The sequence below is a fragment of the Salvelinus namaycush genome, chromosome 4 (assembly GCF_016432855.1).
Source record: "Salvelinus namaycush isolate Seneca chromosome 4, SaNama_1.0, whole genome shotgun sequence".
NCBI classification, from domain to species: domain Eukaryota; kingdom Metazoa; phylum Chordata; class Actinopteri; order Salmoniformes; family Salmonidae; genus Salvelinus; species Salvelinus namaycush.
Genome location: NC_052310.1, coordinates 39,406,512 through 39,433,034, shown reverse-complemented (window position 1 = coordinate 39,433,034; position 26,523 = coordinate 39,406,512). Strand labels below are relative to the sequence as shown.

At 42.1% G+C, this 26,523-nt stretch overlaps 1 protein-coding gene across 2 annotated transcripts; it reads left to right on the top strand.

The window, feature by feature from the left end:
• Nucleotides 1-448: 448 nt before the first annotated feature.
• On the top strand, nt 449-5,451 carry LOC120046508 (zinc finger protein 501-like). Of its 2 annotated transcripts, none has more exons than XM_038991801.1 (2): nt 449-576; nt 1,744-5,451. In XM_038991801.1, the coding sequence occupies exon 2, from the start codon at nt 1,829-1,831 to the stop codon at nt 3,224-3,226; it is 1,398 nt and encodes a 465-aa protein (XP_038847729.1). In that variant the 5' UTR covers nt 449-576; nt 1,744-1,828; the 3' UTR covers nt 3,227-5,451. The 2 variants fall into 2 exon arrangements, with proteins under 2 accessions (XP_038847729.1, XP_038847730.1); XM_038991802.1 differs by lacking the exon at nt 449-576 and adding an exon at nt 1,404-1,620.
• Nucleotides 5,452-26,523: the final 21,072 nt, after the last annotated feature.

Sequence of the window (26,523 nt, the reverse complement as noted above, 5' to 3'; positions counted from 1 at the left end):
GTTACAGTGACAGCTAGCTAGTAGCATACTTGTTGTTGACATCCAAAACATGACACATCATCACTCAAAAAGTCGTAAAGACAAGAACGACGTCCTGTGTTTGGATCGACAATAAATCTGAAATTAAATGGTTAGAATGGAAAGGGTGAATGCAATTACTCTTATTTAACAATCGAACTTTGAAATCGTATCTTTGCACGTAATGGACAGTAGACGAATAATTCGACAGTTTAGATAAACTGTTCACTACAATTTTCACGACACCCTGTGCTTGGTAACTATGTCCTGTCCAGTGATTGGTCCTCTCTGGTGCATTGCCCAATGAAATTCGAGATTTGCATGCTGCGCAGGAGCGGTATAGCGCATCGATTTAAAATGCATGTGGCTAGCTAGCTAGTCACACACTGTCCTTCAACGCTTTAAGACAATCCACAGTATTTAAAATCAGTGATGATACGCAGCCATTGCCAAGGCTCGACATTCATGAGGACGCTGGTTGTGAACTGACAGAGGTGCGGCAGAATCGACTCATTTCGTCGAGGGTCAAGACAACGAATCTAAAAGGATAAAAGCCCGGTAAATACTAATCTCGAGACCATTAAGCTTGCGCCATCGCTTAATTCGCTATAGCTAATTGTTCATACGTCAAATTTGGCTACATAACCTGCCTTATAATCACAACACCGACAATACAATAACGTCTTGGTTATTTATGCCAAATATAGCCAGCTTGCCATTATCTATTGAACATATTATGCCGGGTGATGTGCTCAGCCACGGTTTGATGGTAATTCCTGTAAAAAAATTAACAAATGTCCATCTCGTAACGAGGGTACTAATGATGAAAGAATTTGCTGTGGACAATCCTATGAAGCCAGCCCTGGAGCGTTGGCTCTCGTTTTATGCCCTCCTCAAGCTGCATGTGTCATCGATGCTGGATTTGACCCTGTCAACCCGCCAAGATTTACATGATCAGTGACTAGACATGTACATTGTTTAATGTATTATGCTTTCTATGATCAGTACTATGCACCTTGGTCGATAGAGAAAGATTTGTTTGAGAAAATCTATAGAATAATGCACGATTACGGGGGAAAAAACATGGTTTATGCTCAGCGCTATTTTTATGGCGGGCAGAATGAATTCGTTTTAGCCAGAGAGCCGCCTTAGATAATCCTAGAGAATGAATAAAACATACATTGTACTAGCAAATATCTTTGGTCGATGTAGTTTTGAGATGTCATTTTGGGATTTGTGAGTATTTTAGACACAATACATACTGTCTCCTGTCTGTTGTAGGCGGCCTTTTAGCTACAGCCCATTTAATCCCCTCCCATGATGCATTGTGCTCATCCCAGTCCCTACTGTATTTCCTGTTTATTGTTGCTGCTTTGTCTGGTAATTTTCTTTCGTCCTCAAATGTAGTATATTTACTCACATTTTCTAATTACTAATAATTTCTGGTGTTTTGCTCAAGCTCATACAACCGTTTAACGTAGCACCACTCCTACTGAAGCAATGTCGTTTTTTGTTTAATTTTCTCCAGTCAACGTAATGCAAAGCACTTCCTCGGTTCATTTGCACACAATTCAACTCCACGTTTCGATAGTGAAAGTACAAGTATGTCAATGTTTTTATCTGTGATTTTCAAAGGTATTTTGTTTGTGTAATATTATTGGATGTGGTGTTCATTTGTTATGATGTCAAAAAACAGTTTTTACTTTATTTCTCTCTTTCTTTTAGGCGTGGTGGAGTCTTATTGTTACATTGACCCTGTAATTCCAACGAGACCAAAAGTTACACACATTGACATTTGGGGTTTGCTCCAATGGAGGGCTCTGAGACTGACTTGACTTCGTCTGAACCGGATGCACTTGGGGCAGACTTCATCACAGTGGAATTGGATACCCAACCCATAGAATATGTTGTCAAGTGGGCCGAGGTCGGGTCCAAGTTCACAATATCCTGTGTGAAAAAGGAGGCGGACGAGGGGTCTGGCCTAAATCTGGAGCATGTGAAGGCAGAGCCAGACGAGCCCTTCTTTGCCCAGTATGAAGAGGAGTTCACTGGCTGTGAGATAGCAGAACAGAGTGTTGTAGTAAAGACAGACGACTCGGATGAGGATGACCACACTGAGCCAGGGAGTAGCCAGCTGGTTCCTGTTGGAGATGGCTCTGATTCGGGCTCAGAGAAATGGGAATATATCTCACCAGGGGGATACTACAGCTGCAACTACTGTGGGAAATGCTACAGTCATTCCTCAAGCCTATCAAGACACCAACAATTGCACACAGGAAAGGCACCCCCACCCCCAAACAAGCAAACAGATACAGGCTCAGGTGAGGGGAACAAATACAAATGCACGCAGTGTGCAATGCGATTCAAAAGCAGACGAGCTCTCGGAACTCACCTGAGAACACATCGGGGCATGAGAGTTTACCCATGCAACATCTGTGGGAAGGATTTTAACCACAGCTCCAGCTTGTCACGTCATAGGCTCATCCACAAAAAAGGGAAGGGTATTCCCTCTGGTGTCATACCTGCTGAAATCAGTTATGTCCGCCGCCCACCTGGCAGCAGGAATAAGAAGAAGCAGGCTGAGAAGAAGATCCCTGGCGAAAAGAAGTTCCCTATCAGGAAGAACCTCTCTGGAGAGAAGTTCTATGCGTGTACACAATGTGATATGACCTTCAAGAACTCCATTGGCCTCTCAAAACACCAGGTCTCTCATGTCAAGGACCTACTTAATAACTATGCCCATGGTAAAGACGGTCTTACCAAGTCCTCTGACTTGAAAATACGCCTCAAGTTGTGCTCGAGGGACAAACCCAACTTCTACACCCTCTGTAAGAAGAACAAGCGATCAAGAGCTGCCAAGCGCCAGCGCCAAGCATCGGTCTCTGAGGAAGAGGAAGGACCATATGCATGCGAGCAGTGTGACAAGCGCTTCAGCCAAGTGCAGAGCCTCGCCAGGCACCAGCAAATGCACAAGGGAGACAACAAGTTCAGCTGCTCTTACTGTAAAAAGACCTTCACCAGGTTGTCCAACCTCCACCACCATGAGAGATCTCACTCCACAGGGGGGAAGTACGAATGCACAACCTGCAGCAAGACATTTGTGCACTCGTCCAGCTACTCCAGGCACAAGCGGCAGCACGCAGAGGAGGAGGCCCGCCAGCGGAAGGGCATAGATGAGATGGAGCCACTTGATTCAGACTCTGAGTGAGCGCAGTCGTGGTCTGCTCTTGACTGCCCACACACAGCTGTCAAAACTCTGGGTTTCAGGGGTTGGGAGTTTTGGGGGGATTTTGTTTGGGACTGGAATTGGCTTTACTCTGAGTATATAAAGTGTGTAATGACTTATGTTTGTATGGTATCAGCAAATTGGATCTTGGGATGGGGTTAGGAATTTGGGTTCATTTTGAGTGAGATTCCTCACCCCCTTCCCCCTCACACACATACACATTTTACCTAAATTGCACTGACAATGTTGTCCTCTGCTGCTCATGCAAAACATATTTTGATTTATTTAGTTGAAATTCCCTTTTGGCCATGGTTAGTTACAGGTTTAGGGTAAAAGTGTTGCTAGAGTCTCGCCAGCTGTGTAGTATATCAGCCATGTCAAGATATCACCCTTACCACACACACATCAGAAAACTGCTATAAAATGCTTCTGATATCGAGTATACCCCCTTTTCTGTATGTAATCTTATTTTTTTTATCTCTGATGTGACAAAGGGTCAAAATGAAAACCTTGCCATCAAACTAAATCCGGATTTGACCTCAGGGGATTAATCTGATGTCTGCACTACGCCACATACAGTCCCTGATTCAATCAAGCTTCTATGGTTTAGCCTCCAATTTGTATCTGTTCATTCAAGTAATCTCTGATGCTGAAAAAACAACAATCAAAACGATGAAGAACTTTGAGGAAAAAACAAAGGAAGCTTGATTGAATCCAGGCATCGCTAATTATTAATTAGAAAACTGCGTTCTTTTCCCGTCCCCTACTCAACATCACTTGATTAACGATCTTAATGACACACAGTGGTGAAATGAAAAGACAATATTTATTTCTACATGTTTGGGATAATTGATTTGTATCTTTTTTGTTGTTGAAAACTGCTAGTGTTGAGTGATCAACCAAGTTCTCAATTAGTTTTATTCTACTACACAGTGTTCAGATGAATGTTCAGATTGTTGATTTAAGGATTTGTCCAAATATTAAGTCCAGTGAGATCCTTAGAACTTGAATATGCTATATTTGATATTTGTCAACATATACTGCAATTACCACAACGTATACAACTGTGACTCCATATATATGTATGCATGATGAATATAACATGAGAATAGTTTACAATATATGTCGTTTTTACATCTGCTGTTCCTGTGTGTGTAAAGCATTGCTTTTGTGAAAGTGAGAATAATTGAGATATTTAATAATATGTGCAGTGCATTTTGACAAAAACATTCAAATATTCCTGGGATTAGGGATTTAATATTTTGTTCAAGTATTTGTTTATTGAGGTTGTAGGGGAAACTGCACAACTTATTTATGAATTGGGAACAAAGGTGCAATTTAAATGGTAGTGAATGTGATTCACGTCAATGGCCATCGCTGAAAACACCTTTTAGGTGCAACACCTTCTGCATTTGCCCCCAAAGTTCCACCTTTTCAGGTGTACCTTTTCAAAATTGATTACCATTCACAGAAATATTATCAAGTGCTGTCAACTACTTACTGTGTATCTCCATAATGCTTGTATACATGCATAGCCAGATGGATGTTCTTTTCTAGCTAAACTGTTCAATAATCTGTTGAAAGTGCTTAACTAGTCACCTGTTCTATGTTTTGCATTTGCTTTAAGCACAACCAGGGTACTCTGAACAATGATCAACACTTGACTTTGTGAATACCATTTACTGTTTGAATAGTTTTTTTATTTGTGACTTCTAACCTCTATTTCTTTGAGTGTTTGAAAATGACACATAGGGAAAGTGTAGTGGCATGTATCAAGCACAGACCCAGTCTATTGCACCCACAATGATAATTGAAGATGGAACAATTATGATAAAGGCTTGGTACTTTCCCTGTATTTCTGTTTGTAAATGTTTTTTTGTTTGTTTGTTTTTGAAGAGCTAGATTCTCCTGTTTCACTTAAACCTTAGTTGAGTCGGGTTAAATAGTCTTGCATTTTTTGTTTGTGGTTCTGGCCTTTTTCTCCAATGGCAAATGTTCTTCTCTCTTTTATTTTTCAGCAATCTCAGCTTTTTGAATTCTGAAACTCATATTGTTTTCTTTTTCGCTGTCATTATTTCATTTTTTGATGCAGCGGACCTACATCCTATAGAGAGGTGTATGTTTTTTGTATTGTGTTTGCCATTAGAATACAGTTGACATGTTTTGTCTTGCGTTTTGGTAATAAACCTTTCATGAAAAAAATGGTCCATGATGTCCTGGATCTGTTTTGAGAACGTGTAGGCCTATGGTGGATTTCAGAATATTGGAACTGCTAAATCAGTAAAGTGATCACAACTCAATTGTGCTTTACCACTATTCAGTTGTAGTTTGACTTCAGCGAGACTATTAATAAAGTACAACTGTCCAGTTGCTGTTGGTAATTCACCATGTGATTTTAAAGTCCCCCACTAGATGGCAGCAAAACACTTCAAATCACCACACAGCATGACCTGTTACAGAAACGGAAGACTTGTCAATGTTTTGAAGAGTTATCTTCCTTTTTTAAGAAATTGAATTAAATTGTTAGAATTGTTTTTTGCACAGATTTTATTTATCGGGTCATCTATTCACATTTAAGACAATCCATAAAAATTGTGATTGGTCTACTGACTAAGGGCACTATTCAATCCGCATTGTGTAAATTCAGTTTTACAGCGTCATTTAAATTTAAAGGGAACGTTTCCACTTTAGGAAAGACTGCATTCATGGTAAACACTGCATATGTCGGCTCAATTAGGAATTCCCTTTACATTTCTATCTCGGAATCTGTAACGCTTCAGCTTTACAGATTGGATCGAGCCCTAACTCCACTTTTCTTTATCTGCTGCCCAGAATATCTCACAGGGCCATAAAAAGATGCATTCAAGGTATTTGTCACACAGCCTGAAATCTATAACCTGTTTTGCTTATATTCCACTCCTTGTACTCTGTGTCATTACCAAACATGTTCAGCATGGCAAGGAGTGGAATGATAGCTAAACAGACTAGTACAAGCTCAACTCAGCAAAAAAAGAAACGTCCCTTTTTCAGGTCCCTGTCTTTCAAAGATAATTTGTAAAAATCCAAATAACTTCACAGATCTTCATTGTAAAGGGTTTAAACACTGTTTCCCATTTTTGTTCAATGAACCATAAACAATTAATGAACATGCACCTGTGGAACGGTCGTTAAGACACTAACAGCTTACAGACGGTAGGCAATTAAGGTCACAGTTATAACAATTTAGGACACTAAAGAGGCCTTTCTACTGACTCTGAAAAACAACAAAAGAAAGATGCCCAGGGTCCCTGCTCATCTGCGTGAACGTGCCTTAGGTATGCTGCAAGGAGGCATGAGGACTGCAGATGTGGCCAGGGCAATAAATTGCAATGTCCGTACTGTGAGACGCCTAAGACAACGCTACAGGGAGATAGGACGGACAGCTGATTGTCCTCGCAGTGGCAGACCACGTGTAACAGCACCTGCACAGGATCGATACATCCGAACATCACACCTGCGGGACAGGTACAGGATGGAAACAACAACTTACACCAGGAACGCACAATCCCTCCATCAGTGCTCAGACTGTCTGCAATAGGCTGAGAGAGGCTGGACTGAGGGCTTGTAGGCCTGTTGTAAGGCAGGTCCTCACCAGACATCACCGGCAACAACGTTGCCTATGGGCACAAACCCACTGTCGCTGGACCAGACAGAACTGGCAAAAAGTGCTCTTTGACGAATCACGGTTTTGTCTCACCGGGGTGATGGTCAGATTCGCGTTTATCGTCGAAGGAATGAGCGTTACATAGAGGCCTGTACTCTGGAGCGTGATCGATTTGGAGGTGGAGGTCCGTCATGGTCTGGGGCGGTGTGTCAGCATCCTGACATGACCCTCCAGCATGCCAATGCCACCAGCCACACTGCTCGTTCTGTACGTGATGTCCTACAATACAGGAATGTCAGTGTTCTGCCATGGCCAGCGAAGAGCCCGGATCTCAATCCTATTGAGCACGTCTGGGACCTGATGGATCGAAGGGTGAGGGCTAGGGCCATTCCCCCCAGAAATGTCCAGGAACTTTCAGGTGCCTTGGTGGAAGAGTGGGGTAACATCTCACAGCAATAACTGGAAAATCTGGTACAGTCCATGAGGAGGAGATGCACTGCAGAACTTAATGCAGCTGGTGGCCACACCAGATACTGACTGTTACTTTTGATTTTGAACCCTTTGTTCAGGGACACATTATTCCATTTCTGTTAGTCACATGTCTGTGGAACTTGTGCAGTTTATGCCTCAGTTGTTGAATCTTGTTATGTTCATACAAATATTTAGTGGCCTTCTATGCAGAGTTGCAAAGAAAGAGATATATCTCAGACTGGCCAATAAAAAGAAAAGATTAAGATGCGCAAAAGAACACAGACACTGGACAGAGGAGCTCTGCCTAGAAGACCAGCATCCCTATTGAGACTGTAATCGAACACACAAATGCTGATGCTCCAGACACTCAACTAGTCTAAAGAAGGACAGTTTTATTGCTTCTTTAATCAGAGCAACAGTTTTCAGCTGTGCTAACATAATTTCAAAATGTTTTTCTAATGATCAATTTGCCTTTTAAAATTATAAACTTGGATTAGCTAACACAACGTGCCATTGGAACACAGGAGTGATGGTTGCTGATATTGGGCCTCTGTACGCCTATGCAGATAGTCCATAAAAAATATGCCTTTTCCAGCTACAATAGTAATTTACAACATTAACAATGTCTACACTGTATTTTCTGATCAATTTTATGTTATTTTAATGGACAAAAAATGTGCTTTTCTTTCAAAAACAAGGACATTTCTAAGTGACCCCAAACTTTTGAACGGTAGTGTACATCACAGCATAGTTGAAACATATATGGTGCGTAGAAATCCAAAGAGGGTGGCCAGCAGAGATAGGTGGGATGGGTTGAGATAGGTGGGGGAGGGGGGGAGGGGGGGTCTTGGATGGTTGAGGGGCAGCTCTCAAGGGGAACTGATGGGGGATCTTGGATAGTTGGTCGCCTGGCGTTTGGGAGCTTGGGCCGGTGGCCGAGAGGTCGCTGGTTTGGGTCCCCGATTCGACTGGGTGGAGAATCTGTCCTTGTGCCCTTGGGTGGGGCGCTTGACCCTGGTTGCTCCTGTGGGTCGCACTGGATGGGAGTGTCTGCTAGATGACTGAATGTAATGGGCGCCGAAGACGTGGATGTCGATTAAGGCAGCCCCCCACACCTCTGATTCAGAGGTGTTGGGTTAAATGCGGAAGACATTTCAGTTGAAGGCATTCAATTGTACAACTGACTAGGTATCCCCCTTTCCCTTTCCCTAATGTAAATGTTGAGCGGCTTCACTGCATGAAGATTGTATGTTTTGAAATTCAATGAAATAAATACAAATAAAAGTTCAACTGTAATGTGTTGTATTGGATTTGCCCCAAACATAATAGTTTCTATTCAGGACAAAAAGTTAATTGCTTTGCCACGTTTTTTTTCAGTATTACTTTAGTGCCTTGTTGCTAGCAGGATGCATGTTTTGGAATATTTTTACAGTCAATTATTAGTGTTGCGGAGTAACTATAATGTTGTTGATCCATTCTCAGTCTCAGTTTTCTCCTATCACAGCCATTAAACTCTGTAACTGTTTTAAAGTCACCATTGGAAATTCCTAAACAGTTTCCTTCCTCTCCAGCAACTGAGTTAGGAAGGACGCCTGTATCTTTGTAGTGACTGGGTATATTTATACACCATCCAAGGTGTAATTAATAACATCACCATGCTCAACAGGATATTCAATGTCTGCTTTTTTTTACCTTTATTTAAGGTTAAGAACAAATTCTCATTTATATATTCTTATTTTTACCCATATACCAATAGGTGCCCTTCTTTGCGAGGCTTCGTGGTTGAATCTGTGTTTGAAATTCACTGCTCAACTGAGGGACCTTACGGATAATTGTATGTGTGGGGTACAGAGATGAGGTAGTCATTCCAAAATCGTGTTAAACACTATTGCACACAGAGTGAGTCCATGAAACTTATGTGACTTGTTAAGCAAATGTTAACTCCTGAACTTATTTAGGCTTGCCATAACAAAATCGGTTGAATACTTATTTCTCAAGACATTTCAACTTTTCATGTTTAATTCATTTGTAAAAAATTTGAAAAACATAATTCCACTTTGACATTATGGGGTATTGTGTGTAGGCCAGTGACAAAACATCTCCATTTTAAATTCAGGCTGTAACACAACGAAATGTGGAAAAAGTCAAGGTATGCGAATACCCTCTGAAGGCACTGTAGATTCATGTCTGTTACATAAATATTAAGTAAAAGTGTATGTATTTATATATGGGCACAGCTTATCAGACAACAACCTCTGTCACATTTAGCAGGCAGACAGCAATTTAAATCAAACAACTTTTGCGCACTTAAACCTCTAGGGGACCCACACAGCCCAGAGTACCTCCTCTTTTTCTGTCTGGCTACTCTACAATCACTCGAGATGGAGGGGTGAAGGAATTTGTAAGGACAGAGAAAGAGAGAGAGAGTGGGAGGGGAAAAAAGAGTTTCTATTAGAATTCAGGATTTGCAGCTGTGGAGTTTCTGGGCCCTCAAAGTGAGCCAATAACATTTGCCATTGTTGCCAGGCTAGAGGACTCAGACTTCCTGGCAACCCCAAACTAAATTACCCAGGCTTTTCTGTGGGCCTAGAAACGAGCTCTCTGTTCCGCAAACAAAAAGGGCATTGAGACGAGGGGAGAGATGGCCTCCCGGGCTCCTGAAAAGCCAACTCCGAGCCAATGAATGAAGGCAGAGGGCTCCCTCTATGAGAACGGCTGTGGGAAATGGTAGTGATGTCATTATGAATGCATTTCTGAATGTTTTTGTTGCTTGCTTCGTCTCTCTGCCCCAACCCCCCCCCACCCCACTGTTCCCTTCCTGTCTCATTATTGGGAGCCGACCAATGAAAAAAAAAAAGAAAGTTAAAGCCCAGTCCCTGGGACCCCAGTGAGGCACGGTCTCTATGGAAACGGGAACACAGTGCTGTAGGTCGTCAGTTCCTCTTTGAGACCACTGTGGAGGACATGAGGAGGAGAGGGTGTGTGAGAGAGAGAGAGGGGGTCGGATCAGCAAGAATTTGGACACCTTGAAAACAAATTTGTAAGCCCTCATTTATGGGCCTTTTCTTAAAAACAAAAGAGTTTTAAGTCAGATCCAGCATGTGCTCACTCAGGGCTCGGTGTGGAGTGGTATACAGACAGACCTATTCATTCACTTCCCTCATTTAATACTGAATTCTACTTGTTACCACATGACAGTAGAGAAACAGAAAATGTATGTTTTTGAATCATAATCCCCTTTACATCAACAAGTACATTTAATACACATATTTTACTAGGTGATATGGTGCTGCTAGTGATCGACAACATTTACAGACAGAATACAGACAGCGGAGTTTCAACAAAGTGTACATACATTATATACAACTAGGTAAAGTGAGCACAGAGCTATTAGAGAATGAGCAGATATACACTCTATAGTGGGTATACGGTTGATATACAGAGTTCAATGCACTATAGTGCAGTTATTTTGTGTACAGTTCAGAGATGGCTTGATGTGGTGTCCAGCATAGAGTGCATAGTCCTTTAGTCTCTATGGGCCAGACGGCCAGTTGGCGGGAGGTTTTGGTCAGAAGTACATTTTTGGAGGAGGGGGTGACTGGAATGGGAGTGGTCAGCGATGATCGTTCCTGCACGCTTCCTTGCCCTGGAGTAGTGCAGGACCTCGATGGAGGGCAGGTTTGTAACTAATGACCCTCTCTGCAGACCGGACAATCTGTTGCAGCTTGTCCTTGCAGCGGGCAGGTGCAGACCCAAACCAGACGGTGATGGAGGAGGTGAGGATGGACTCAACGATTGATGCGTTAAACCGGATCAGGATCTGCTGATGTGCCTTCTTGGTGACCGTTGTGATGTTGTCCTCCCATTTGAGGTTGTGGGAGATGATGGTCCCCGGGGAATTTGAACGATTCAGCCATGCTAACAGCTGAGCCATTAATCTCGAGGGGGAGAGATGGTGGGGGGAGGGGGCGTTTTCTGAAGTCAACCACCATGATGAGACTGCACCTGGCCATAAGCCGGGCGACCTCTCCACGGCCCATGGACTCATCGCCATTGGTGATGAGAACGACCACAGTGGAGTCATCTGCAAACTTGAGAAGTTTGACAGATGCGTTGTTGGAGGTGCAGTCATTGGTGTAGCACAAGTAGAGTAGAGGTGAGAGCACGCATCCTTGCGGCGCTCCGGTGCTGAGGGATAAAGAGTCCGAAAGGTGTTTTCCCAGCTTCAGGTGTTGCGTCCTGTTGGTCAGGAAGTCAGTGGTCCACTGACAGATGGAGCTGGACACGTTCAGCTGAAAGAGTTTGTCTTGTAGCACTTCTTTAATCATTTTTTAATTTTTTTAATTTCACCTTTATTTAACCAGGTAGGCTAGTTGAGAACAAGTTCTCATTTGCAACTGCGACCTGGCCAAGATAAAGCATAGCAGTGTGAACAGACAACAACACAGAGTTACACATGGAGTAAACAATAAACAAGTCAATAACATAGTAGGAAAAAAAAGAGAGAAAAAAAGAGAATCTATATACAATGTGTGCAAAAGGCATGAGGAGGTAGGCAATAAATAGGCCATAGGAGCAAATAATTACAATTTAGCAGATTAACACTGGGGTGATAAATCATCAGATGATCATGTGCAAATAGAGATACTGGTGTGCAAAAGAGCAGAAAAGTAAATAAATGAAAACAGTATGGGGATGAGGTAGGTAAATTGGGTGGGCTATATACCGATGGACTATGTACAGCTGCAGCGATCGGTTAGCTGCTCAGATAGCAGATGTTTAAAGTTGTTGAGGGAGATAAAAGTCTCCTCATTTTGATGTGTGCAATGACTGACATGCAGTATTTTCCTTATCTTTTCCATTGACCTGTATTTATCTATACTTCTGACCGTCATCCATTCTTTGTTCCTCCGTGTCATCAACAAGTCTGCATGGTGTGATTGCAGTAATAATGCAAAACCTGTCTCCCCATTAACCTGGCTCACTCCCCACTCTCAACTCAATACCCTTACAGGCAGGAAGAACAAACAAACAACACAGAGTTGAAGTCGGAAGTTTACATACACATAGGTTGGAGTCATTAAAACTCGTTTTTTCAACCACTCCACAAATTTCTTGTTAACAAACTGTAGTTTTGGCAAGTCGGTTAGGACATCTACTTTGTGCATGACACAAGTCATTTTTCCAACAATTGTTTACAGAGAGATTATTTCACTTATAATTCACTGTATCACAATTCCAGTGGGTCAGAAGTTTACATACATGAAGTTGACTGTGCCTTTAAACAGCTTGGAAAATTCCAGAAAATGATGACATGGCTTTAGAAGCTTCTGATAGGCTAATTGACATCATTTGAGTCAATTGGAGGTGTACCTGTGGATGTAATTCAATGCCTACCTTCAAACTCAGTGCCTCTTTGCTTGACATCATTGGAAAATCAAAAGAAATCAGCCAAGACCTCAGAAAAAAATTGTAGATCTCCACAAGTCTGGTACATCCTTGGGGGCAATTTCCAAATGCCTGAAGGTACCACGTTCATCTGTACAAACAATAGTACGCAAGTATAAACACCATGGGACCATGCAGCCGTCATACCGCTCAGGAAGGAGGTGCGTTCTGTCTCATAGAGATGAACGTACTTTGGTGCGAAAAGTGCAAATCAATCCCAGAAAAACAGCAAATTACCTTGTGAAGATGCTGGAGGAAACAGGTACAAAAGTATCTATATCCACAGTAAAACGAGTCCTATATCGACATAACCTGAAAGACCGCTCAGCAAGGAAGAAGCCACTGCTCCAAAACCGCCATAAAAAAGCCAGACTACGGTTTGCAACTGCACATGGGGACAAAGATCGTACTTTTTGGAGAAATGTCCTCTGGTCTGATGAAACAAAAATAGAACTGTTTGGCCATAATGACCATTGTTATGTTTGGAGGAAAAAGGGGGATGCTTGCAAGCCGAAGAACACTATCCTAACCGTGAAGCACGGGGGTGGCAGCATCATGTTGTGGGGCTGCTTTGCTGCTGGAGGGACTGGTGCACTTCACAAAATAGATGGCATCATGAGGAAATTATGTGGATATATTGAAGCAACATCTCAAGACATCAGTCAGGAAGTTAAAGCTTGGTCGCAAATGGGTCTTCCAAATGGACAATGACTCCAAGCATACTGGCAAAATGGCTTAAGGACTACAAAGTCAAGATATTGGAGTGGCCATCACAAAGCCCTGACCTCAATAGTATAGAACATTTGTGGGCAGAACTGAAAAAGCGTGTGCGAGCAAGGAGGCCTACAATCCTGACTGAGTTACACCAGCTCTGTCAGGAGGAATGGGCCAATATTCACCCAACATATTGTGGGAAGCTTGTGGAAGGCTACCCGAAACGTTGACCCAAGTTAAACAATTTAAAGGCAATGCTACCAAATACTAATTGAGTGTATGTAAACTTCTGACCCATTGGGAATGTGATGAAAGAAATGAAAGCTTAAATAAATCAGTATCTCTACTATTATTTTGACATTTCACATTCTTAAAATAAAGTGGTGATCCTAACTGACCAAAGACAGGGAATTTTTACTAGGATTAAATGTCAGGAATTGTGGAAAAACTGAGTTTAAATGTATTTGGCTAAGGCATATGTAAACTTCCGACTTCAACTGTATTACCCCCCGTTTTATTTGCTTACTTAAATAGGTGGCGGTGCATTGTGCCAACCCCTGATATTTATGGCTCTATTCTGTCTGTATCGTTGAAACGTTACATATTGCGCGATGGAAATTTCAAGGTAATTTCCGGGTTGACCTTACATATGCAGCGTTTACCGTGAATGCAGTCTGCGCTAACGCGGGAACATTGACTTTACATTTCAATCACGCTGTAACGCTAAACTTCTGCGATACGGATGAGGTGAAAACTAGCAAGTGCCAAAAGGAAAAACTATTAGATATGTAAATAGCTCATTACTCACTCTCACAATTAAGTGGAACTTATTCCCTCTCATTTAGGTGATGTTTAGGCTACAACATCTCCCTGCAGCCACATTCAAATCAAAAGCTTGGCTAAATACGGAGAAGGGGAGCTCTGCTCAGCACACTCTACACATGTACAGTCGTGGCCAAAAGTTTTGAGAATGACACAAATATTAATTTTCACAAAATCTGCTGCCTCAGTTTGTATGATGGCAATTTCCATATACTCCAGAATGTTATGAAGAGTGATTAGATGAATTGCAATTAATTTTAAAGTCACTCTTTGCCATGCAAATGAACTGAATCCCCTCAAAAACATTTCCACCGCATTTCAACCCTGCCACAAAAGGACTCGCTGACATCATGTCAGTGATTCTCTCGTTAACACAGGTGTGAGTGTTGACGAGGACAAGGCTGGAGATCACTCTGTCATGCTGATTAATGTTGGAATAACAGACTGGAAGCATCAAAAGGAGGTTGGTTTAATCATTGTTCTTCCTCTGTCAATCATGGTTACCTGCAAGGAAACACGTGCCGTCATCATTGCTTTGCACAAAAAGGGCTTCACAGGCAAGGATATTGCTGCCAGTAAGATTGCACCTAAATCAACCATTTATCAAATCATCAAGAACTTCAAGGAGAGCGGTTCAATTGTTGTGAAGAAGGCTTCAGGGCGCCCAAGAAAGTCCAGCAAGCGCCAGGACCGTCTCCTAAAGTTGATTCAGCTGCAGGATCGGGGCATCACCAGTACAGGAATGGCAGCAGGCAGGTGTGAGTGCATCTGCACGCACAGTGAGGCGAAGACTTTTGGAGGATGGCCTGGTGTTAAGAAGGGCAGCAAAGAAGCCACTTCTCTCCAGGAAAAACATCAGGGACAGACTGATATTCTGCAAAAGGTACAGGGATTGGACTGCTGAGGACTGGGGTAAAGTCATTTTCTCTGATGAATCCCCTTTCCAATTGTTTGGAAAAAAGCTTGTCCGGAGAAGACAAGGTGAGCGCTACCATCAGTCCTGTGTCATGCCAACAGTAAAGCATCCTGAGACCATTCATGTGTGGGGTTGCTTCTCAGCCAAGGGAGTGGGCTCACTCACAATTTGCCTAAGAACACAGTCATGAATAAAGAATGGTACCAACACACCCTCCGAGAGCAACTTCTCCCAACCATCCAGGAACAGTTTGGTGACGAACAATGCCTTTTCCAGCATGATGGAGGACCTTGCCATAAGGCAAAAGTGATAACTAAGTGGCCCGGGGAACAAAACATCGATATTTTGGGTCCATGGCCAGGAAACTCCCCAGACCTTAATCCCATTGAGAACTTGTGGTCAATCCTCAAGAGGCGGGTGGCCAAGCAAAAACCCACAAATTCTGACAAACTCCAAGTAGTGATTATGCAAGAATGGGCTGCCATCAGTCAGGATGTGGCCCAGAAGTTAATTGACATCATGTCAGGGCGGATTGCAGATGTCTTGAAAAAGAAGGGTCAACACTGCAAATATTGACTCTGTCACGCCCTGACCTTAGAGATCCTTTTTATGTCTCTATTTTGGTTTGGTCAGGGCGTGAGTTGGGGTGGGCATTCTATGTTTTGTTCTATGTTGTCCTTTTCTATGTGTTTGGCCTGGTATGGTTCCCAATCAGAGGCAGCTGTCAATCGTTGTCTCTGATTGAGAACCATACTTAGGTAGCCTGTTCCCACCTGTGTTTGTGGGTAGTTGTTTTCTGTTGTGTGTCTGCACCAGCCAGAACTGTTTCGGTCGTTCTCTTTGTTATGTTATTTTTGTTATTTCAGTGTTCATTAAATAAATATGGACACGTACCACGCTGCACCTTGGTCTCCTCCATTAGACGATCGTTACAGACTCTTTGCATCAACTTCATGTCATTGTCAATAAAAGCCTTTGACACTTACGAAATGCTTGTAATTATACTTCAGTATTCCATAGTAACATCTGACAAAAATATCTAAAGACACTGAAGCAGCAAACTTTGTGAAAATGTATATTTGTGTCATTCTCAAAACTTTTGACCACGACTGTTGGTAACAGTGTTTCATGGCATTATTTTCCTCTTCACTCAGATGTGTTTCATTTGCTTTGGTTGGAGAACACAAAGGCAGTGAAGAAGGGCAACAACAGACGGAGAGGAAATCATTATAAAATACTGAAGTGAACTGAATACAGAGAATATTGAAAAGACTGCTGCGTTAAAATAACATTATCTCTGCCATAACGTTCAACTTTATTTTAAAAGAGCATCCAGGGGACACATTTCAAAGACACTGTATGTCCATCACATAAGATAACAGAGGTAAGGATTGGTAATGGTACTATGGTATTGCCGCAATGCATCACTTTTCAGTTTTCTCAGCCGCCACCAGAAAGCTGACCAAGATCCCAGCCGGCGTCGACATGAAGGTCACAAGTGCTCTGCGCCTTCCTAAGGTGATCCCTGTGTGGCGGCTGAACGCCCTCCCAGGACTCTCTACCCAGTCCCCGAAAGCTCTGCTTTCATCCTCACTGCCTGTACTGGACTCCCTACCCCTCCCTACCCTCCCTTAAGGACATTTACATACTCATTAGCCCCCCCCCCCCCCACTGCATTATGTTACATTAGGAGGACTGGGAGGGTGGGGGTGGGGGGCATACTCCAAGTTGGGGATAGGAGTCGAAGGGTGGGAGGGGGGGTGGTCTGCAGATTACAATTCAGGGGGAACATTATTCAACCACTCTCTCTCTCTCATGCAGATTCGGAGCAGGAGAGGGATGAGTACTTCTCTCTGATTGATCCCCACTCCGGGGCAGAATATTGGATGTATCACAGCCAGAGTCTGGTACTGTTCTCCTGAATGGAATAGATGGCAGGGAAGAACAATGTACACAATGAAAAAGTACCATTGACCCTGATAACAACAGAACACGGCTTTGCTATGATCACAGCATGGTTTCTGCATAACATGTGGGTTTCTGCCGGGCATGGCAGTCTGGCAGAAGCAATTTACAGATCAATCCGCACAGCGGAGACTCCAGTATTCTGCTCCAACCATCTCCTCCTCCTCTACCCCATGGCATGGCAGTGTTGCTGTTATGGCTGCTGTTGATCTATGGCAGGGTAAACTTGAACATTTCACTTCTCATTTCTCCTCCCCAGGAGTTAAAATGTGACGCCCAGAGAGAATCACATCTACTTTAACATTCTTCATAATTGACTCCCCCTCTGTCCCCAGAGAGAGAGAGAGAGAGAGAGAGAGAGAGAGAGAGAGAGAGAGAGAGAGAGAGAGAGAGAGAGAGAGAGAGAGAGAGAGAGAGAGAGAGAGAGAGAGAGAGAGAGAGAGAGAGAGAGAGAGAGAGAGAGAGAGAGAGAGAGAGAGAGAGAGAGAGAGAGAGAGAGAGAGAGAGAGAGAGAGAGAGAGAGAGAGAGAGAGAGAGAGAGACTCAGAATCTCACAACCCAATCAGAGATCTGGGAGCAGAGCTTTTTTCTTCTTCTACAAAAACAAACACTTACGTGGCTCAACACCTGGTGGCGACACAAGATGTGATTTCTTCCCCCAAACAGCCGCCGGGGCCCCCAGCACATCTTATCAGCACATAGCAGCGGGCCGCTGCAGCCCAGGCAATTTAAGCCCTGTGATAAACATAGCAATTCCCCTAGAAAGCTCCGGAATGGAGGACGAGGAGAGGGGAAAAAGAGAATGAGGAGTGAAACAAGGAATGATAACCCAGAAAGGGTGAGGGGTGGGGAAGTATGGATTTGGACAACGTATTTGTGTGCTTGTGATGGAGGGAGTCTTGTAGCCTAGTTGCCATGCTGAGAATTGGTTGTATATGGAAAATGTTAACAGCTCTCGTGTGTCTCATAACAGCAGGTTGCTAGACCAGAGGTGGTGTTGTTGTTGTTGTGTGTATGAGAGTAGAGACGACCGGTGGCCATTTGGGCATCTGAGGAATGTTCCACTGACTATAGCTTCATGCTGTGGAGATAACCGCAGATAGTAATCCCACAATTCCCAATTACATGTCCATCCATGCCTTCCAGTGCCAGAAAGTGTGAAAGGGGGTATTGATTGGCCATCCCACCCCACCTCTGTACCACACTGTGTTCCTCTCTGCTTCTGTATCAGTGATCAGGGGTCATTTTACAACCCATTCGCAAGCCTAGTTTGTGGTGTACTTCACTGTATAAACCACACTGCATAAGTAAACAACACAAACACAACTTTGTCAAATCACCAGGCTCCTTTCCCACTGTTCTTCAAGTTTAAGCCAGTGTTGTGGACTATAATGTTTCTCGGTACGCTACGATGTAGTTCTTCAAGTAAGATATTTTCAAGTTTAATTTGTTTCAAGTTTCAAGTTTCATTTCATTTGAACTTTAGGGTTTGTACCTACTGAAATTGTGCCTCCCACCGCTTGTATTTTCCTCCCATACTTTTCCATAAACTCCTCAGAATAGTGCAGATTTCTAGGCCAATGAAATCGTTCTTCCTCCGGGATGTCCCAATTTTCTAGGATTCTATATGAAACCTTCATGACGCTACATCGTTTCCATAACAAACTATGGTCAATCTTTTAATCTTTTACCCTAGATGCAGAGGGGAGTAGCCATTGTTACTGTACAAAACTCAAGTCAATAACGCCACCCTGAAAAACATTGACCGTAGATGCATCTCAAATTTACTTCAAACTTGGGTATTTTATGGGGGTTTGAAATAAAACACAGATTAATACTTTGGCAAAAGATAATGAGAAGTCTATCAAAGAGTTTGCAACAATTTTTTAAAAACATGATTGTTCAAATCTATTTCAAGTACTCTGAAATGTAAGGTCATTTTATCAGTAACTATTGAGAGAACAACATGCTCATAAAATAAGCATCTGGTATGTTTGATTGAGTCAAATGGCCCAATGATGTAAGAGGGTTAGGACTTCATAGCTAGATGTATGTGTCATCTAGTGTTTCATAGCTGAAAATTGCCACCGCATTATACAGATGTATGGTAATAACTCCTATAGCCTTTTGAGGCAGACTCTCTAAAGTTAAGTAGTGCCCTCAGGATGGTAATAAAACAAGTGTTCTTTGTTAATATGTCTGTTTGGAAACATTTATTAAAATAATACTGGCTAAATCAAACATGCCACAACCAAACATCCCTAAATGTGAGGAAAGGAAAAACTTAAACGATCGGAATCAGTAATAGAGATAAGGCTTTGTCAAGGAGTTAATTTAATGCAGTGTTTCTTATTCATGGTCCTGGGTGCCCAAAGGGTGCACATTTGAGTTTTTCCCCTAGCACCAGACTGATTCCACCAATCAAAGGTTTGATGATGAGTTGATTAGTGGAATCAGGTGTGTAGTGCTAGGGCAAAAACTCTAATTAGCAGGACCAGGATTATGAAACACTGATTTAATAAACTACAAAGAATCTCAAATGAAACAAATAATGTAGCTGATTTTGTCATTTTAATAATTCAAATCTGTAAAGAAGTAATTTAATATTTTGTCTTACACACATAGAAAATAAGATATAAAAATACATTATAAACTTAGAACAATGGCTGCAAATAGACATACTGTTTTCTCGTAGGCAATAATTTGGGGATGGTTACACACAATTCATGGAGTAAATGCTAACAGAATCAGTTGAGTTTGACAGCATGGAGTCCTATAACACGCTTGATTTGCACACTCAGAAAAAAACACCAGATCAAGAATAATGCTGTCAAAATAGCACAAATAAAAACCTCTGATAATAGCATAACATGCACGTTATTAAGGGATGGGATTGCCATGCTTTATTGGTTATGATATGTTTTCACTCACAACCAATAAAACCATTTGTTTGCCACCATTATTTTATCACCAATAACATTTTATGTAAAATATTAGTCTTACTTCAAAGTCAATCCATTATCTTAAATAATAATAAGATGACCAATAACAATGATAATAATAGGTATGACAATGATCATAATCATAATCATTATTGAGAATGCATACTAATTCATCATTTATAACTGATCAGAATAATATGCAATTGCACAACAGAACAATTTCTGAAACATAATACTGAGACTGAAACTAAACGGCACATACATTAAGACACAATCTGAGACACAGAAACTCTCCATAAACCACTAGAGGCCATTCTGTTGCATAGTAAATAAAGAAGGGGATGTGGAGGGATGTTTTGGTGTAGACTGGGATTTACACGCAGGCTTTACAGTCAACCACCTCGTTACCACAACCACATAAACCCTTCACCTAGAACTACCGCAGATGCCGAGTCAGCAGATGTCTGGTCACTGAGACTACCGACCCAATACTCCTCTATAGAAAGTAAATCAGGAGGGCAAAAAAAGACAAGTCCTCATCTCATGTGATAGGTGATAGAGAACTACATCATGGTAGAGAGCTCAGCTCTACGGGTAGTGGGATGTCTATGCCAATGACAACTCCTACATAAGGCAGTCCAGAACAGCACTTATAACAGTAAAACACAGTCTATTTATAAAGAACCACAGACCCTCCACTCAAGGAAAGGTAAAGACATGCTCGACTATCTGGAGAATGTCAAGAAAAACCTTGGGACTGTCCTGGCATGAGTAGCTACTACTACTGGATATAATAATTGGGCAACTCTGAGCTGAGGACCTCATCCACAAAGACAACCGGTCTCAGAAGATTCATGGTGAAATACAATAAGAAGGCCAATCAGACATGTTACCGCTCTGTTTTACAATCATTATAATACTATTTGTCCCTTTAGGACATTGATAGGACTGTGTAGACACTGACTCAGACAGTATTGGTATACTCAGGGCCGGCTCTATCATTTTGAGGGCCCCAAGAGAGATTTGGTTGGGGGCCCCCCCACCAAGCGGGCACATTTTTTTTGTGGCCGCCCTCTTGATAATGGAGAGACAAATGTACGTTCTAAAGTACATTTCCTGCAATTCTACACATTTTGCCCTGGGGTGTAGAGAAAATGTTGCAGTTTTAAAGCAAGTTTTCTGCAGTTCTACAGATTTTGCTATGGGGCGGCGAGAATGTTTTTCAATTTCATAAAACATTTCAGGCAATTCTATTCATTATGCCATTGGGGCAGAGAGATTTATTTGTTTTTACAGTTTTAAAGCTAATTTCCTGCAATTCTACCAATTTTACCATGGTGTAGAGAGAAATTGTTGCAGTTTTAAAGCTAATTTCCTGCAATTCTACATATTTTGCCCATATTAACCAAATGAGTCCCACGGCGACGCTGGCACGAGTTGGACTTCTTATGTTGCTTATGCCTGGAGCCGGCCCTGGGTATACTACTGATATTCCTACTCTATGGAGCACAGGAGGCTGCTGAGGGGAGGACGGCTCATAATAATGTCTGGAATGGAGTAAATGGAATGGTATCAAACACATGGAAACCACAGGAGGTTGGTGTCACCTTAATTGGGGAGGACGGGCTCGTGGTAACGGCTGGAGCGGAATCAGTGGAACGGTATCAAATAGATCAAAACGCATGGTTTCCAGGTGTTTGATCCCTTTCCATTTGCTCTGTTCCGGCCATTACTATGAGCCGTTCTCCCCTCAGCAGCCTCCTGTGATGGAAACCATGTGTTTGATGTGTTCGATACCATTCAATTTATTCCATTCCAGCCATAACTATGAACCCGTCCTCCCCAATTAAGTTGCCACCGGCCTTCTGCGCTATGGAGCCACCAAAAAGCACTCTTATGTATGTATGGAACTGTGTCTGTCTAGTGTAACAACAAGGCGGAGGTGACTGACTCCGTCTCGGGGCATCTCTCAGTGGCTGACAGACTGTGTGCACTGACTTGTCCTGTGCAGCTTAAAGGCTGATGACACATTCAGATATCAGAAACCATGAGTAAAATAAGGCACTTTGTCGTTTTTTACACTTCAGTTAAATCCTCAACCCCGAATTAAAATGAAAGGTTGTTTTGGTCTTCACTCTCCATCCACAGAAAGAAAACAGGATTGTTTTCATGACATAAAGGGTTTCATTACAAATGTCTCTTTACAATAGTCGAAGGTATAAAAGACTATGTTTTTGAAAAATAGATTTTTTTTTCTTTCCCATGAGCACCCATGTATAATAAAAGTGTCTATTTTCTTTACATTGGTGCTCTCCCCCATTTTTTACACATGTATCTACAATTTCAATACATTTGTACAGCAGGTAGGCAAGCATGGCTTTTACATCCTCAAAGAAACAGTTGACTGCAAGATATTTCTTTATGGCAGAAAAACAACAGCGACAATGCCAGGTAACGGGGCAGGTACTTTTCCTTCTATATGCTTGAAACTCTCTGTTTGACCCTAGGGCCTAGATTAAATCAGATGAAGCGTTAACCGGCGATAGCCGACACCCAACACAGCTGATGTTTTGGCGGTGTTGGAGGTGTAACTGCATTGCAGCTCTCAAATTGGTGAGCAGCTGCTCTTGATCATTGTCACAAAGCCACACCCATCCCACTCGCGTCAGGAAGTGCAGGAGAAGAAAGTGTAGGCTATATAGAAATATCAGCCTAATCTAGGTGTAGATTACATCTCATATTCCAGCGTTTGAACTTGTAATCAAGGCTGCATGGAATTTCTCTTAATGTGACTCCTTGCAGCCAATGGCAATGTCCGCTTTATAATGCCAGGAACCACTTGTGGATTTGACAGTTCTAACGCAGTTTCACCTCTGACACACAGCCAAAACAACCACTATGCAGATTGTCTGATTGAATAGAGCCCCTAGTCTCTCTTCAAGTCCTGCTTAAATGAACCCTCCTCAGTCTCCGTGTCATAAAAGACCCAGGACTTCATAGTCAGTGAAGAGAGATGGGTCATCAGTTGGCAGGGATAGATGGACAGAGAGAGAGAGACAGAGAGAGAGAGAGAGAGAGAGAGAGAGAGAGAGAGAGAGAGAGAGAGAGAGAGAGAGAGAGAGAGAGAGAGAGAGAGAGAGAGAGAGACAGAGACAGAGAGCGAGAGAGACAGAAAGAGAGAGAGAGAGAGAGAGAGAGAGAAGTGCATGCATGCACTCGGCAGGACTCACCACGCTGCTATACATTCATAGTCAGCTCAGTTACCATGACAGTGGGAAGGTTACCTGGGCGATGTGGCAGGATCAGGGGGTACGGTGATTTTGGGCGGTCGGGGAGTGGAGGTTTGCATCCTTCTTGATCTTCAGGAGGCGACCAACCGGGTGTTACCAGGGTGTTTTAGAGTGTGGTGTGTTTGGGGTTTGCTTGGCGGGGACTCGGTCAGGGAGGATAAGAGGGGGCATATCAGACCTTATTGCTTAACAATGATTCAGTGCAGGTCTAGAGCCAGTATCTGTCCCCCTAATAAGCAGACTGGGCAGGCAGGAGGTGGCTGCCAAGCCATTGTAGTGTGTCCATTAGTCAGGTGATGAGAAGCTGTGCCTTGACTGACTGTAACAAGCCAAGGCTGCTTTTTTCCCCTTCTACCAAAGAACTGATCTGCGGGCAATGGCCAGGTCGTCATTGGTTGAAGATTTCAGAAGGTCAGAAGGTCAGGGGTTAGTTGCCAGTGGCGGCTGGGGGGGTTAAGAAACAAACAAACAGAAAAGAGAGAAAAATTATAAAAGGAGAGAAACAAAAATGAAAGGAAAGAAAAAAGATAGAGAGGAGATTAGTCTCAGCTAGCGACAGCAGGATGAAAACATGGCTTAACTAATCAGAGCTATACCATGCATCCATTCAATCCACCATGCGATTTCGCCACAACTGTGACCGACCAATCTAAACGTGTCACCATATGTTTCCATATCTTCCACAACATGTTCGCTTTGACCGAAGCCAGAGCGCTGGACGCAAAACGCTGTGTCAGAAATGAAAACAATTCATGCATTCTTCTGTTTGTATAGATAAAGGACAATTCATATGATGGGTTGATTGAATCCAAGAGTTCAGGAAGAGCTACTCATCTATATCTTTACAATGTCGTAAAGTCATGAAAGCATGGTTTTACATAACGTGAAAGACAGTCCCGTCTCCTCAGCTCACGTGTTAAAAAGGAGGAAATGAAAAAAGACAATTACAGTAGTTCTAATGGTTAGTAGCAGTCAAGTAAATGGACAGTAAATCTAGGCAGAGGGAAAGATCCAAATGAGATGGAGGAAGGTAGCGTCGTCGACAACATTATTAGAGCACTTCAGAGGTTCATGAGTCAAGCGGCTAGTAGTGGTGGACGTGAATATTAATAAGTCTCATTGTTTTAGAATAAATTAATTTAGAGAGGATACAGTGAGAAATTCAAGAAGACCACATCGTTGTGGTGAAAAAATAATTTTGGGGCCAAAACAGTGTTTGTCATTTTTTTTTTTACTCAATATCATTTTTTTATTGCCTTTTCAAAGTATGTTTTCTATTTACAACAAGCATGAAAATCTTTGCTTTAATGATACAAAGCAACACTACATGGTATTTTCTAGAATAGCACACTAGCCATGAGAGTTTAAGCTGTGAGCATGCTAAAGCCGTCACTTCAGCCAGTGCCCTCAGCCTAGGAAACAATATACAATTCACAGGACACATAATATAAAATGCACTTGCATATAAACACTGAAAAGGTCCTGTCTTTTGTATAAAGCCCTAAAATATATTCAAAAATAGAGGACATTTTCTAAAGAGGTGCTATAAAGCTGCTATGATGCATATTTGTCTTTCCTACAAATAGCCCTATAGAATAATCCTTGCTATTTCTGACATTTCATATACATTCCTGCTTTATATTTTATATATATATTTATATATATATTTCAAGAAGCCACAAGTAAATACTATTTTCTTTGCAACAACAAAACATTTAAAGAAGCTTACAGTAAAATATTTGTAAAAAAATTCTCAAGTGGAATATTTCTGGTAAATGCATTCCTACTCTGGCAATTTCTCATCCAAAATGGACCCTAGGATTCTCCGTCCACTCCACAGTGGTCCGTCTAAGACGTATGCAGCTTAGATCATATGTTTCATTTCATCGTCTGAGGTTCTGACCTTCTGACTGCAGCAGAGGAGATGAAGAATGCTTTTAACTTTTTAAAATCATTCAGTGCAAAAAAAGATTTGTGCCGTAGTCTCTCTTTTCGAATGAAGCAACAGTCAAACAGATGTAAAGAAGAAAAGAAAGGCTTCTTTACCAGATTTGACAACATATTGTAAATCTTACTGTATTAAGAGCTTAACAACTGTATCGTAGCTGTTGTAAAATGCTTTCTAATGCACTGTAAAGTGTCCAGAGGAAAATCAAAATAGGATATACTGTATACAGTGCCTTCAGAACGTATTCAAAACCTTTTACCTTTCCCAGATTTTGTTGTGTTATAAAGTGGGATTCAAATGGATTTAATTGAAAAAAATATTGTCAATGATCTACACAAAATACTCTGTTATTTATTAAGTGAAAATAAAAGAGTAATATATCTTGATTAGATAAGTATTCAACCCCTCAAGTCAATACATGTTTGAGTCAGCGATTACAGCTTTGAGTTTCTGGGTAAGAGTTTTTTTCTCTAAGAGCTTTGGACACCTGGATTGTACAATATTTTCCCATTATTCTTAAATAATGTGTCAAGCTCTGTCAAGATACCACCAGAGCATTTTGCCAGCAGCATACCACCCTGCATCGCACCGCTGGCTTGCCTCAAAAGCTAAGCAGGGTTGATCCTGGTCAGTCCCTAGATGGGACACCAGATGCTGCTGGAAGTGGTGTTGGACTCTGTCCTTGGACTCTGTCCCCCCCCCCAAAATATCCCAATAACTCAAGGCAGTGATTGGGGACATTGATCTGTGTAGTGTGCTGTCATTCATCCCCCCATCCTCTCCTCTGAACCTATTCCCCAGGTCGTTGCTGTAAATGAGAATGTGTTCTCAGTCAACTTACCGGTTTTAAATAAATAACTAAAAAGATGATTGTTGATCATTGTTAGACAGCCATTTTCAAGTCTTGTCATAGATGTTCAAGCCGATTTAAGTCAAAAATTGAACTAGGAACATTCAATATCATCTTGGTAAGCAACAGTGTATATTTGGCCTTGTGTTTTAGGTTATTGTCCTGCTGAAAGGTGAATTTGACTCCCAGTGTCTGGTGGAAAGCAGGCTGAACCAGGTTTTCCTCTAGGAGTTTGTCTATGCTTAGCTGTATTCCATTTATTTTTATCCT